The sequence below is a fragment of the Nilaparvata lugens genome, chromosome Y (genome assembly GCF_014356525.2).
Source record: "Nilaparvata lugens isolate BPH chromosome Y, ASM1435652v1, whole genome shotgun sequence".
NCBI lineage: Eukaryota > Metazoa > Arthropoda > Insecta > Hemiptera > Delphacidae > Nilaparvata > Nilaparvata lugens.
Window position 1 is genome coordinate 3347914 of NC_052519.1, and position 15393 is coordinate 3363306.

Here is a 15393-nt window from a genome sequence, read left to right on the forward strand (position 1 = left end):
TCAGTTATGCGGCAGGAGCGGGGGAGGTGCGGCAGGAGCGGGGGAGGTGCGGCAGGAGCGGGGGAGGTGCGGCAGGAGCGGGGGAGGTGCGGCAGGAGCGGGGGAGGTGCGGCAGGAGCGGGGGAGGTGCGGCAGGAGCGGGGGAGGTGCGGCAGGAGCGGGGGAGGTGCGGCAGGAGCGGGGGAGGTGCGGCAGGAGCGGGGGAGGTGCGGCAGGAGCGGGGGAGGTGCGGCAGGAGCGGGGGAGGTGCGGCAGGAGCGGGGGAGGTGCGGCAGGAGCGGGGGAGGTGCGGCAGGAGCGGGGGAGGTGCGGCAGGAGCGGGGGAGGTGCGGCAGGAGCGGGGGAGGTGCGGCAGGAGCGGGGGAGGTGCGGCAGGAGCGGGGGAGGTGCGGCAGGAGCGGGGGAGGTGCGGCAGGAGCGGGGGAGGTGCGGCAGGAGCGGGGGAGGTGCGGCAGGAGCGGGGGAGGTGCGGCAGGAGCGGGGGAGGTGCGGCAGGAGCGGGGGAGGTGCGGCAGGAGCGGGGGAGGTGCGGCAGGAGCGGGGGAGGTGCGGCAGGAGCGGGGGAGGTGCGGCAGGAGCGGGGGAGGTGCGGCAGGAGCGGGGGAGGTGCGGCAGGAGCGGGGGAGGTGCGGCAGGAGCGGGGGAGGTGCGGCAGGAGCGGGGGAGGTGCGGCAGGAGCGGGGGAGGTGCGGCAGGAGCGGGGGAGGTGCGGCAGGAGCGGGGGAGGTGCGGGGAAGGTAGGATGGGTGCGGGGGGAGGGGGGAGGGGGGGAAAAGTCATAAAAAAACGTCCCAATATCGGTAAATGGGCATTACTGATTGCACAATCATGCTTATGTTGTTAGTAGGAAGCTATTACACAACTTTTCTTCTCGGACAGTTAGAGCGTCCTGAACACCTCGCTGGACAGTTTAACAAATATTACGCAGGCATATTTATATTTACTATTTTTCGGCAGCGATGGCACGCGTCGACGATGTATGATCAACGTTCAAGTCCAGAGCTTTACCAAATCTCCACCACCCTTCTTTCTCATTTAAAAATTGAAGAAAACTTGAAAAGACAAAGATATCGAAATATATATGTTGCAAGCAGTCATCATAATATGATTATGAATATGAATTTTAATATTATGTGTAAGCTCTAATTATTAATGTTAATATTCAAAATCTCTCATATAATTATATTTTAATTAATAATCAACTGAAGAGTTATTGGAGAGTTTGGAATAACAAAAGAAATGCAATTGCGAATATTTAATTGCAAAATCATCATGGAACTTTGTGAAGCATAACCTTGGATTATTGTCATAATGATAGATTGCAACATGTGTTTCATTTTATATCATTGAAAGTCTTCTTCCTCTTGATTTTGAGTAAACATTCCAAATCAATAGAATATCATTTTAAAAGAAATTGAAAATACTGATGATGATGTAATCTAAGTCGAAATTATGTTCTATCATGTTAGTCTATAATATCTATAGTAGTCTATCTATTGATATAGTATCTATCTATCGATCACAACTCAATGTGAAGCATTGAATCTATTGAAAGGAACAAATTAAAAGATTGAATTAATGTTATGATAACACGGGTGAACACACCCTCCCCCCACTGAATTAAGAAACTCTCCCCCCCCCATGTAATATGCATCCCCTGGGCACCCTTGAAAATAATAATCATCCGTTGTAGAAGAATGGTGTGAATTTGAATACAGTCGCTTCACATTGATTTGAAAGGTTAAGGAATTAAAAAATAAGTTGGTTGAGACCCTCAACTTGACCCTCAACTTAATTTGAAATGAAATATAAAACTAATAATTGCTAATATGATCAATAAACTAATTAATCAATCTCCAGATAAAAATGTTTTATCGTTTGAATTTCACCAGATTATATCAAGAAGAAAAATTTAACTCAACTTCCTATGCATTACTGTATAAACTCGAAATAAGTTGATATTTACCTTAAAAAAAATTATTTAGCCTTAAAAATCGATTTGATGAATGATAAGGTGGGAAGAAATGCCATAGTAATCTATTAATTCATCAAATGAATATTGATTGTTTATAGTTCACTTCTAATAGATAATTCCCCTAGAGTAGAAACATAAAAGCTGTTTTCCCACAATACAGCTTTTTTGAGTTACTACAGTAATGATCTGATATTGTGCCAAGCTATTGCTAGGAAAGAAATCTTGCTGTAGGAATGCATAGGGAAATTATAGTTTAGAGTTTCTATTGTTGGTAACACTGATCACACGGACTCGCGTGCGTGATCATTAACTTGTTGCTGTGATAGTGTAGAACTGTACAGCGCATGCGCAATGACGTCATTATACTAAGAATATTTCGACCAGTGCGCATGACTACACTGCAAACATTAAATGAAATAAACTATTTCTCTTTCCGAATCCAACTGACATGGAAATATATTATTGAATTGTCAAGGGTTTTTAGAATGAGTATTTGTACATCTCGCAAGTGATTGCTGTATGTACGTACAGGAGCGGCCTAAGGGCCATGCGAGCCTTGCGCTCTGGACGAATTGTAACAATATATGTCACCAGTATATATTGATGCTACTAAATACGTTGAAAGCTGAACAGAATTCAATATACATCTGTGCACGAAATACTGGTGTATTCCCTTACAATATCTAAACAACTGAGTGCCGGTTGCTCAACAGCCGGTTAAATTTTAACCATGATTAATTTCAAGAGAACCAATCAGAGAAGCCGTCTTATCAAAAACGCCTTCTCTGATTGGTTTTCGTGAAATTAATCACGGTTGAAATTTAACCGGCTGTTGTGCAACCGGGCCTGAGGTTGGAAAAGCAACCCATATTATCATCAAGAATAATTCTGATCTACTGTATAGTGTTCAACTTATGGCATTCAAAACTTCACTCGCTTGTTGTTTTGAAATGTATAGCTCTTGGATAAAAACATAAAAATATGAAAAAATTGGCTGAACCTCTTTTATGAGGTTTGAACTATTGGTTCTTAAAAAATGTGATTTAACACATCAAAAAGCAATGAATGACTGGGAAAACCAGGCGTGATTTGAGGAAATCCATTGAGCAAGTAAATGAAATATATGTCAGTTTACTCGCGAAAACTCCGGCACTCAAACGTGAGCGTGCAAGGAGCTTGTTGTCGGATTCGGTGATGACAACCAAGCTCCTTGCACGCTGCCGCCAACAGGCAATCCCCTTCTGGTTGGGAGGGAACTGGTTGTCGATACCGTAGACGACAACCAAGCTCCTCTCCCAGGAGCTCAGTTGACGCCGTCAACCAATCCCCTCGAAAATGGTTCTAACAGGAGCTCAGCTGTCGGGAAGCTTGGTTGGCGCGTTCCCTACCTTGATTCTACTCTACCATGAACGTCTTCATTAGGAGAGTTCACAAGACAGTTAGTACTTGCTCAGGGAACTCTACTAATACCAGGCTACAGGACGGAGAACGGACTAGAACTGGCGACTCAAACTCTCCCAAGGGGAGAAAACCTGACGACTCCCTGGTTACTGACTACGGAGAAGACGTAACAAGTAAGTAACAAGCAATCATGCTCAAACTTTTAGGCCCATAAATTCAAACCTGGTTACCTTAATTCTGTTCCTACCGAAAAAAATCTATGATATGTTGAATTTTACAGTATTAGCTACGTATTTTCATATGTAACACCTAATCAAAAAGGATAATGGCAGAATTAACTATTGGAAAACGTTAAGAAACTCTTGCTTCAACTTTTAAGGCCATAGATTCAAAGCTAGTTACCTTAATTGCCCTAGTTAATTTATGTCTTTACAATATTAGACTACCTATACTTTGGAGTATCACCAATTCGTGGGTTATGAGGGATGTGAAAACTATAAGAATACTTTCTTTTAGTCATTGATCAACTTTTAAAACCAAAATAGTTAGATGGAGACACTAAAAAAAGTGGATACCCTTCAAATAACAATTATATGATTTTTACAATATTAAACTAACCATTCTTTGGAGTTCCAATAGTATCGTTCCAGTATTTGGAGTTCCAGTATTCTCATAGATATGAGACTACTATCTTTTAGTCATTGATCAACTTTTGAAACCAGAATTGTTAGATGTGGACACTAAAAAAGTGGATACTCTTCAAATAAGAATTGTATGATTTTTTACAATATGAGACTAACTATTCTTTGGAGTATCACCAATACGGGGGTTATCAGGGTTGTGGAAACTATAAGAATACTTTCTTTTAGTCATTGATCAACTTTTAAAACCAAAATTGTTAGATGGATACACTGAAAAAAGTGGATAACCTTCGAATAAGAATTGTATTATTTTTCACAATATTAGACTACATATTCTTTGGAGTATCACCAATTTGGGGGTTATCAGGGTTGTGAATACTACGAGAACACTTTCTTTTAGTCATTGAACAACTACTGAAACCAGAATTATTAGAGGCAGACACTAAAAAAGTGGATACCCTTCGAACAAGGGTAGTATGAATTTTATAATATTACATTACCTATTGTTTGGAGTGAGGCGTGGACAATGGGGGTGAGAGAGGAAAGAAGATTGGCTGCATTCGAGGCATGGTGCTACAGAAGAATGATGAAGATCAGTTGGAGAGATATGATTACAAATGAGCAAGTTTTTGAAAGAGTGGGAGAGAACCGGAACTTCTTGAAGTGGATCAAGCAAAGAAGAGCACAGCTGATTGGCCACATCATCAGACATGACACTCTACTGACAAGGATAATGGAGGGAATGGTTGAGGGAAGGAATATGAGAGGAAGACCTAGGCTGGAGTGTATGAAACAATTGCTACGGGATATGAGATGTGGATCATACTACGAGCTGAAGCGGAAAGCGGACGACAGAAAAGCATGGAGACCTGTTGCCAACCAGCCCTACGGCTGTTAACCCAAGAGAGAGAGAGGAGTATCACCAACACGGGGGGTTATCACGGTTGTGGAAACTATGAAAATACATTTCTTTAGTCATTGATCAACTTTTGAAACCAGAATTGTTAGATGCAGACACTAAAAAAGTGGATACCCTTCGAACAAGGGTAGTATGAATTTTACAATATTAGATTACAGTCTATTGTTTGGAGTATCACCAATTCGGGTTTATCAGGGTTGTGAAAACTATGATTATACTTTCTTTTAGTCATTGATCAATTTTTAAAACCAGAATTAGTAGATGGAGACACTAAAAAAAGTGGAAACCCTACAAATAACAACTGTATGTTTTTTCACAATATTACACAATTTGTTTGGATTTTCACCAATTCGGGGGTTATCACGGTTGTGAAAACTATGATTATTCTTTCTTTTAGTCATTGATCAACTTTTAAAACCACAATTGTTCGATGCAGACACTAAAAAAAGTGGATACCCATCAAATAATAATTGGTCGATTTTTTACAATATTTATCTATTCCTGTATTTGATCTATTAGTTCCTAACAATGATCCTGGGGATATTTTCTATAGAAAATAACACTAAAGTTATCTTATCTTGAAGCTAGAGACATTTCAAAGTACATGGAGAGAAATTGTCCAGGACTGCAGTCCGATAAATTTCCTCATGAAACTGTTAAGACATTTATAAGTAGGATTTAAAGTTTTCAATTTAGACATTAAAAGAAGGAAAAATCTATAGATCACAGCACACCATTCTCTATGAACCCAAACATTTGAAATGCCTTAATAATTAAAACTAGAAAACAGTTTTTAAGCGAATCTGCTTGATGAGAAGAAAAAATACAACATGATATTAGTAGGGAAAATCACAAATATCAGAATAAATTTGAAAGTACCTTGTATGTTGCATGAAGAGATGAATCAGCTTGTTCCGTTTCAAATACAATGAGTATTGTCGCACAAAATCTCAAGTTACTATTCCGATTGAATGGTTATGTTATGACCCAATCTTTATTGATGAAAAGACTACCTGAAAATGTTAAAAAATAATAAATTCAACAGTAGATAAGACTACCAGAGAGAAGAGTAATAATAATAATTCATCAATAATTTCATATTTCAAATTGTTATTGAGTATCTTAGATTGAGAGATAATAAGTTTATTATTTGAAGTTTTGTGCCGAGCGTTCCGCACAATTACGACTACCCAACCTACCTACCATTGCCGTCAATGTAGAGTAACTTACAGTCATTTTATGAAAAATAATTAAAACACCAGAACTAAAACTACATTGGATTATCATTCGAATAATATTGAGTACATTTTACAACAATATTTTAGGAGTAATTAGCAAAATATCAACTAAAAACCTTAAAAAATAATACCGTACACCCTACGGACATTGACTGACACATGAAGATTTTGCAATTATTTTTCCAAAGTTTCAGTCTACTTACACATTCTGCAATTATTCGACGATTACACAATTTTTACCGTTGATAGAGCTGGAGCAATTTTGATAGAAGATATAAAAAAAGTTTAAACTTTGATATTTATTTAATAATTATCTATGGTTTGTGGACGTGAACAGTCTAGTCTAGTACAAAGACAAACAAGTCAAGAGTCAAAATGGCGACGGTTATCTGTCATCTGTCATCTCACAGCACAGCTGTGAAGTGGCAATAGTTCATAAACTGGCCGCTATCGCCTATGGGCAGCACAATGCAGGGAACATTTTAAAATCATCTATGACAATAAAATCAACAGCGTTATTAGTTTTTAAATAACAACTACAATTTACAAAATCAACTTATGATTGAATTTCTTATATCGTCTTATTGAAAAATTAGTTGTATTCACAAATTGTCCTTTTCAAAATTGCGCTATGATTTAGCATTTAAAAGTTATTGAGGATAATTTTCTCCTCTAAGAATAATGTCCCATTAAAATTTGTGCTATGATCAACCGTTTAGAAGTTATTGATGAAATACTACAGAAGAACACATGTTCACATGGATTTTCCCGATTTTAATGCTCCATAACCCCTTATTATCATCTAAGCTCATTGGTAATCTAATCGCATGATTTTGTAGAATCTTTTTCTCTTCAAGCTGATAACTAGTAAATCACCTCTTATCAACTGTTCAGAAGATACAGACAGAGAATACTAAAGAGGATTTAAAAATTATGCGGTTCTCCTGTTCTTGAAGCTCTGTAACTTTTTACTAACAAGGTTTTTGTACAATTTAATCACAAGATACTATAGTAAATTTAGTTTTATTTGAAAAATTGCCTATGCAAAATCAAGCTGCAATGAACTGTTCATAAGTTATTGATGAATATATACAAATAGATAAGTCGATAGTACTGTATGCGTTCCATCTGCTTTTGAAGCACCATAACTTCTTAATTTTTCATGGTTTTATTATTATAGTTAGTTAACTTTATAGAAAAATTTGTTGTCTTTCAAAATGGACATGTGCAAAATCGAGCTCGGATGAAGCGTTTAGGAGTTATTGCTGAAAAACTGAAACAAACACCAATTTTTACGAAAAGCTGTGATTAGCTCTGAAAGCAGATTTCACTAGAAAAGCACCACCAAAAAAAAAAAAAAAAAATGGGCTTGATATGCTGGGGCCAACTTCACGGCGGTAACTCTGACATGTTTCCACCAATAATCTGTCCTATTTCATGTTTCATGGCAGACAGCTTCAGAGATTGTTGGGTGAATGCTCCAGTATTTCCCCCATAACTTCTGAACGGTCCAGCATATCGCAATATTGCTTATGACATCTATTGAAGACAACAAAATTTAATATAGTTTTATGTATTTTTAATGCTTATAAATTGAGAAATAAGGAGTTATAAAGACAAAAGTATTGGAAGCCAAGTCAACAATGAATTTCTCAGCAGTTTTTCCACTATACCGTAGCTTTTCAACTGTTGATTGTAGACGAATTTATATAAGGAGCAATTTTGTAGAAAATCAAATTTACTGAAATAAATTGACTTTCAACTGTCCAAAAACCTCCAGATTGAGGAGTTATGAAGCTTCAAAAAATAATTGTAACTGATCCAATAGTGTGCTTCTTAACAATGTTACCTCAATAACTTTTGAATAGTTACTGTATGCTCAATTTTGCAAAGGAGCCTTTTCAGACAGTAAGATTTCCTATAGGAACGGTTCTTTAGATTTCCCATAGATTATGGGATTAAAGAGTAATTGATCTTGAGAAACCACAAATTAGATAAACTAAATAAATTAGTTTTATTCATTAAAATTGGAATTGATTAATAAAACAACTACCAACCAATCTCAGTGAATTAAGTATCTTTATGCGAAATTCCAAGACTATCTAGTTTGTATTTCTAATGCTTTATATAATGTATTCATCTCATAAATATTATGATTCAAGAAGGAATAAATAACAACTTACATATAATATAATCCAAGAGAAACAATTTTATTAAATACTTACATTCAACTTGACAATAGTGGTAATTCAATATTTTTTGGAACACATCAGTGAAATTCGTTGAAAATCCAGGTACTAACCAGTTACAACGATAACATATTCTACTAATGACAAGCTTCTGGAAATTTTACAATGCAATCTTCAACTCTTAGACTAGATAATATCACTTGACATTGTTAGGCACATTAATCTTTGGGAAATTATTAACTAGTTTATTCACAAGGAAGAACACTTAACAAAAAGTAAGGTTGCGTTGTTTTTTTATTCATACTCATCTGTTGGATTCTCTTGAATCCTTTTTTTAATGTGTAATGTCTGAAATTATCATTAAAAACCACGAAATTAAACTATGAAATGGAAACATTTACATCTAGAATTCATTGGCTCAACAAGGATTTTAAATTTGAATCGTAAATGAATTTGTAATGTTTCATGAAACGGTGTGAGGAATGATAACGAAATGAAGGCTTAAAGCACCTCTTTAACAATTTTTCAACTACCAACCCAAATTCGTCTGATTTCAATAGCGCTCATTGTATATTAGTCATGTATTTTATGAAAAACATAACACTCAGAAGAACGATGCATCACGTAGGAATGCGACTTCTATCAACAATTTCCAACAAATAAAGACTGATTTTTGACAAATTATAATTTGAGTAACATTATCAATGTGAATCTACACTAAAATTTAAGTAAAATACTAAACTATGATTATTTTAAATTGCATTAGAGCACCTTCAAGGATTTAAAAGTTGAAGTGAAAGAAAAGTATATTTATAGTGAGTCTGGAAATCTGTTCGCAATAATTAATCAGCTGATTGACATGGAAACTTGAATCTTTCAGAAATTTAACCAACTTTTAGCTTTTAAAAAGGAAATTTACCCGTTTTATAAGGATTGCAAGGGGTGGCAACTCATCAGAAGATCCTTTTAATAAGTATAATATTGTGGCTGGTCATAGTTAAATTTTTCCTGGTATTACAGCTGAAATTTGGTGTATTTCTCTATTCTCTGTGGTCTGATGTTTACGAAATGCCAATAAATGAAGGTTTTAAACTAATCGATGATGAAAACTCTTTTTTAAAAGTTAAAGCTGTCAAACACTTTTCCAGACTTTTGCCTCTTTTAATAAGGGCTAGAGCTACCATTTTAATTACAACAGTTCACTAAATGAATAGTTCAACATGATAGTTCATGTCTCAAATTACTTACATATTGCGTGAATTATAACAAAGTAAGTAGATAGTTTCTAGTAGTATACTTTAAAAATATAAATAAACAAATTACCATAGGATCGTGATTAGTGAATCAATGAAAAACACTTTTTTATGTATTTAAACACGACATGCAGTCAATTAATTAATTAATTAATTAAACACGACATGCAGTCAATTAATTAATTAATTGACTGCATGTCGTGTTTAAATACATAAAAAAGTGTGTGTTACATAGCAGCTCGGAACGTATCAAGAAACCATCACTGTTTTATTGTCAAATCCACTACTATAATTTGCAGGACTGCAATTTCGTTTTGAAAGTAACACACCTTCAACTGTACTGATGAATCTTCTAAATTATGTAAAATCAAAAAAGTCTTAATCCACAAAATAAAATACAACTGCAGGTACATTTAAAATGGCGTGAAAATTGCCTACAATGACACAGTCTGGGTTTGGGTAACAAGTTATGTTAATTTAATTATAGTCGATAATTGAGAGTCGACCATATTTGTATGTGGTGCCAGTCAAGATGGCGGACTCAAACAAGAATGTGGAATTGCTTATGGTTTCTTTGTATTGATTTGAATAAATTGTGTTATTAAAGTGCATTCTAATAAAACAAGTGTTTTATTGCAAACATAACAATTGTATTTTAGATTAAATACCAACAAATTAGTCATTTTCACAGCTGTATACTACGGACGTTTACAGGAACAATACATTATATTATGAAAGAAATAATAAAGAAGTTTGAAAATTCAGAATGAAAACGATAATAATACTAGAAATAATACTAGATAATAATACTAGTGATGAATTCATCACTTTGAACCACAGTGGAGACTAGAAGTGAATCAAAGTGCTATTCGGTATGAATATCAAAGACTGAGATCAGTGGTCAAGGACTGACCTTACTATAGGAAGATGATACCTTGTCTATCATCTTGTCAACATAACGCAGCTAGAAAAGGATAGCGCACTCTCGTTTGTTGAACGAGGATAGCAACACACAAAGTAACTATTATTATATACTAGTATTATTATTACTAGTGTTAATCAAACACTATGCCATTACAGAGTGGACCTACTATAGGTGGGAGATGGTGCTCCATCCACCCCAAGCCGAGATAACACAATAAATTATATTGTACATAAGTGAATATATTTCCAATGTTAGAATATTTATCTGTACAGCTAAAGATGTGTTGGTTTCAACACTAATTTACAGTCCTGCAAATATTCTAAAAGTGGATATTTGAGAAATTCCACCACATCAATATGTATTCAACAAATTTTATCGTAGTATAGTGAATTATTTCCTCTGAATTCAAGTAGTTAAATGCATAATTCATAATAATCTTTACCTTGCAGTAATGAAAGCACACATAACTACTACGATACTGAATAGACTTGGAATGTGGATATTAACGTAAGGGAAGTCTTAGTAGTATGGAAAATACTACAATAAAGAAATACTAGGTACTATATACAACAAGTGTTGTATGATAATTACTTATAGAGGAAGATATGTGCAGAGAAAGAACTAAATCGTTGAGGTTAGGTCCTAAACACATCAGTCTGTGGATTGTTGGTTTTTATGGAAGCCGTTGGGATTCTTCATCTGCCATCTCCACATGTCTCCACCTTCACAACAAAGACAAAAAATAATGTATGAAATGGCTTATATTAAATCTTAGTACTATAGACTCAACAGCTCAAAACTATATTTCAATGACTTCTGATACTTGAAAGAATAAGACCTCGATGTTGTCAATACAACTATATTCGCTTTTGAACAATTAATTACGACATAGCAGTCAGGTATTTATAAATAAAAGCTATTAGCTTCTACTCACATTAGTGAGACATAGCCACAAATTTAAAAATTTTACACATCAAAAACAAAGGGCCTGAACTAAACACCTTGGAACAATTTGAAATATATAAACATACTAAAAGAGACCCCCACAACATCCTTAATGAGCAAACAAACTTCAAATCACACAGCCTCTTCAACCTCCTACTTCAATAACCCACAAATTCAAACATTCCCGCCACCCCCGCCGCCAACCGTTCAAAAAAATCCCGCCACTCCCACAACCCACGCTGCTTACTAACCATATGTATTCAACAACGGAAGTAACAGCCAGTGTTGATGAAGGGCCTAGTGTCCGAAAGCGCTACACTAATGTGAGTAGAAGCTTTTATTTATTTATTTTATTTATTTATAAATACCTGACTGCTATGTCGTAATTAATTGTTGAAAAGTGATTATTTAACAAGCAGTTCGTAATGGAATCAAACATTGAAGACAACTATATTTTTGTTCTAAATCGTTCATACTAATGGCCGCCTTTAGAAAGAACTCAGTGTGTATGGACTATGTAAATCCATAAACAAAATTGTGAACCAAAATTGTAAACTGAATTTTAATGATGATAATTATTGAATTGAATCAACTTACACATTTGTTTTAGGTCTCGCTTAGCTGTCCAACCAAGAGTTTCCTTTGCAAGATTAGGCGAGCAGTAAGAGACAGCGATATCTCCATCGCGCCTCCCTACAAATCTGTAGTTTATTTGTCTTCCGCTCACCTCACTGAATGCATTAATCACCTAAAAAATCATTCATTTGCTCATTTAAAAATAAAGTGCCGATTGTAAAAAAGTCGGTTACATTTTAATAGTGATTAATTCCACGAGAACCAATCAGAGAAGCCGTCTTATCAAAAAGGCCATCTCTGATTGTGAAATTAATCACGGTTAAAATTGAACCGGCTTTTGTGCGACCGGGCCAAAAAATTATAAATATCAAATTATTATTTAGATGTCTAGATATGTAGGTGTCTGTTCATGAGAAATAGAAATGACATAATGCAGGAAAAAGATCCACTTGATGCAGATACTATGGAAATATGGAGTGCTGAATCAATAAAAAAATACGGAGAGAATGTATTTCATGTCTAATGTGTGGAAGTTTATTTTTCTGCTTGTTATATTGATTTTGTTTTGGTGTAGATGGTTCTGAGCTTCAGGGCCTCTCCAGGGCCCTCAGGGCTATCAAATAGAATATAATATTTTGTTGTTAATGCCACATTCTTCCCTGCTGAATGGATTCATTAGCTTATTTATCATTCATTTTATAACTAGATTCAATTGAAAATATTGAGTAGCCCTAGAAGATATTGTATATAAAAGTACAAATCATAATGTGTTTCAAAATTTTTATTTTGACTTTACAAGATAATTTGTTGGTTTACAAGTAGAAGAATTATTTTTTATGGAAAATAATGGAAAAAAATGAAACTTACATCAATGAGTCCATCGTAATGTACCACAGTTAATACCGAGTGAACGTGAATAAAATTGTTTGTGAATAAAGTTGGTATAGAATTCACCCAGTATGCAACAGGGGTTAACTTTTGTTTTGGAAATTCTTACCTCTAAAACGGAGTAGTCTCTTCCAGTACCCAAATTGAACACATTGAATCGATCCACAGAAGATGTCTGCAGAATATTCTCAAGAGCAACAACATGTCCTTCAGCCAAATCCATTATATCGATGTAATCTCCAACACCTGTTTGCGAAACACCTCAGAGTTATATAATATTATGATCTAGATCTAGAGTATATTTACTTATTTATTCAAAATTTTACAACGAAAACTACAGTTAATTGCCCAAATATGCTTCCTTAACATAAGAATAAGACTCAAATACTATTCATATTAGAAAACTACTAAAACTACTGTTTGAAGAGAAGAAACTTTGAAAACTACTTGAACATTTTTATCATATACAGCCATTATAACCTGGACCTCACTATAGAGATAGTAAATCCAGAGTATCGAATATAATTAATCAATATTAAACCCGTGTGGTCGGCATGGCATGCATAGAGTAAATTGTAAAAACATTTTTGTCATAGTCATTCAATCTCAGCTTTTTCCCATGCATGAAATCAAGCCGGTAAACAGCTGTTTGCAGAACAAATAAAGATATGATAGCATACTATACTATATGATAGCAAAGATAGATAGTATAGCATACTCTACTGTAATGAAAACATATATTTTCTTTACAGTCGAGTATGTTTCCTAGTTCCGAAATAGAAACAGCAAAACTGCTACAAAAAAAAACACCTTCAGCGCTCCAGGTCAACTTACACAAAATTCCTGATTCGGGATTTGTAAACTAGGTTATGTTAGAATGCATGTAGTAACTTCAGCACAAGCAGGTAATGTTTTCTATTTCTCAATTATTCTTCTTTAGATTATGACAAAAAATAGTGTATGTTACTTGGACGTGAATGTCTTTTGCAGTGCTTGAATGAAATTCTAATCTCGGTTAACGCCTTGTCTAGAAACATAATTTTCGCCTGTAAAAGGCCCCTTCCCGTCCATGTAACGTAAGAAACTATTACAATATGAAAAAAGTTCGTTATATACTTGGATTGTTTTCCTTAAACTATCCTGTAGCATCCCACTATACAGTCTAGAGTTATTGAATCTATGTAATTTGTAACATAAATAAATAGAATGTGAGAATAATATATTTTGCGAATTATACTGTAATTATATTTACATTATGGGCCGGTTTCCGAGCTCAAGATTTAGCCAAGTCCTAGACTTTAAACAGCTGGAGTCAGAAAATTGGTTTTCCAAAACGGGGCGTAGTCGCAGTCATTGTAATAGTCACGTTTGAATTAAATTTCGAAAAACTAGAAAATTGAACACAAAATAAAATAAAGAGAAAATAGTGTAAAGTTTCAGCTATTTTGAACTATTTAGGAATGTCTAATTTCGCCAAGAAAAAACGTTTCCAATTATAGAAATGAGAAAATAAAAACTACGACTACTGTTATAAAAGCTGCGACTACACCCCGTTTTGGAAAGCCAATTTTCTGACTCCAGCTGTTTAAAGTCTAGGACTTAGCTAAATCCCGAGCTCGGAAACCGGCCCTATATTTCTTATATAGTTGAGAGATTGGTAGCTTTGCAATATTGTGAGGTTTGAAAGTGATTTGTAAAATGATTTGAATACCTGTTCCATCAGGGGTATCATAATCGTTGCCAAAGACGAGCAGTTCGTTTCTTCTGCCAATGGCCACTTGTGCAACATAGGGCATCAGATTGTTGGGTGCCCCCGTCGGATATTCGCCGATTTCGCCAGAACAATGAGCTCCGACTGGATTGAAATAACGCAGTGAGATCACATTCATCGTCTGAAAAGTCATTTGTCCCATATAATTCATCCTTTGATACATAACACATGCAACACAAAAACAAAGTCATAAAACACACAGATTCACCATAAACAGTACAACTTTTGTGGTTAGAATTGCCAAATTTCCAATCAAAATTCAAGAGATTTGAAAATCTAGCTATCGTATCTGAATCTCGCATTTATGCGAAATGTAGGCCTACCATATTTCAAGGAAAATCATTACGAATTAAAAATTTACAAGTTAAAAATTTTTCAATATTTTTTGACAAAATTGCTATTTCAACATCTAGAATGTTCAAAGTGTAATTAATAACTTGAATCAATTAGAATTATCAGCTCTTTTGCGATCCTTATATTAACAATTGAAATGTAAGTTTGAGTAAGATTATTTATAATTCCTAATCAAAATTCAAGAGATTTAAAAATCTAGCTACCGTATCTGAATCTCGCATTTATGCAAAATGTAGGCCTACCATATTTCAAGGAAAAACATTGAGAATTAAAAATTTACAACATCAAAATTCTCACTCACAATTTTTCTATATTTTT

At 35.4% G+C, this 15393-nt stretch overlaps 2 protein-coding genes and 1 long non-coding RNA gene across 3 annotated transcripts; all 3 read right to left on the bottom strand.

Moving 5' to 3' along the window:
• On the bottom strand, window positions 1-780 carry LOC120355191 (vegetative cell wall protein gp1-like). Its single transcript, XM_039443521.1, has one exon. It carries the CDS (start codon window positions 778-780, stop codon window positions 1-3), a length of 780 nt encoding a protein of 259 aa, XP_039299455.1.
• A 3287-nt stretch (window positions 781-4067) lies between these two features.
• On the bottom strand, window positions 4068-9472 carry LOC120355235. The gene is made up of 3 exons (XR_005573458.1): window positions 6378-9472; window positions 5816-5949; window positions 4068-4116 (listed from the first exon to the last, which is right to left on the bottom strand). It is a non-coding gene; the product is annotated as an uncharacterized LOC120355235 (long non-coding RNA).
• A 939-nt stretch (window positions 9473-10411) lies between these two features.
• LOC120355232 (UDP-glucose 4-epimerase-like) lies at window positions 10412-14842 on the bottom strand (the record flags this gene model as incomplete). The annotated part of the gene is given in 4 exon segments (XM_039443573.1): window positions 10412-11263; window positions 12084-12234; window positions 13060-13196; window positions 14662-14842. Coding segments are annotated over 4 exon segments (540 nt in total), but the record flags the coding sequence as incomplete, so codon positions are not given.
• Window positions 14843-15393: the final 551 nt, after the last annotated feature.

Coding starts and splice junctions, on each gene's coding strand:
- LOC120355191 (XM_039443521.1), bottom strand. CDS start 780: ATGACTTTTCCCCCCCTCCCCCCTCCCCCCGCACCCATCCTACCTTCC.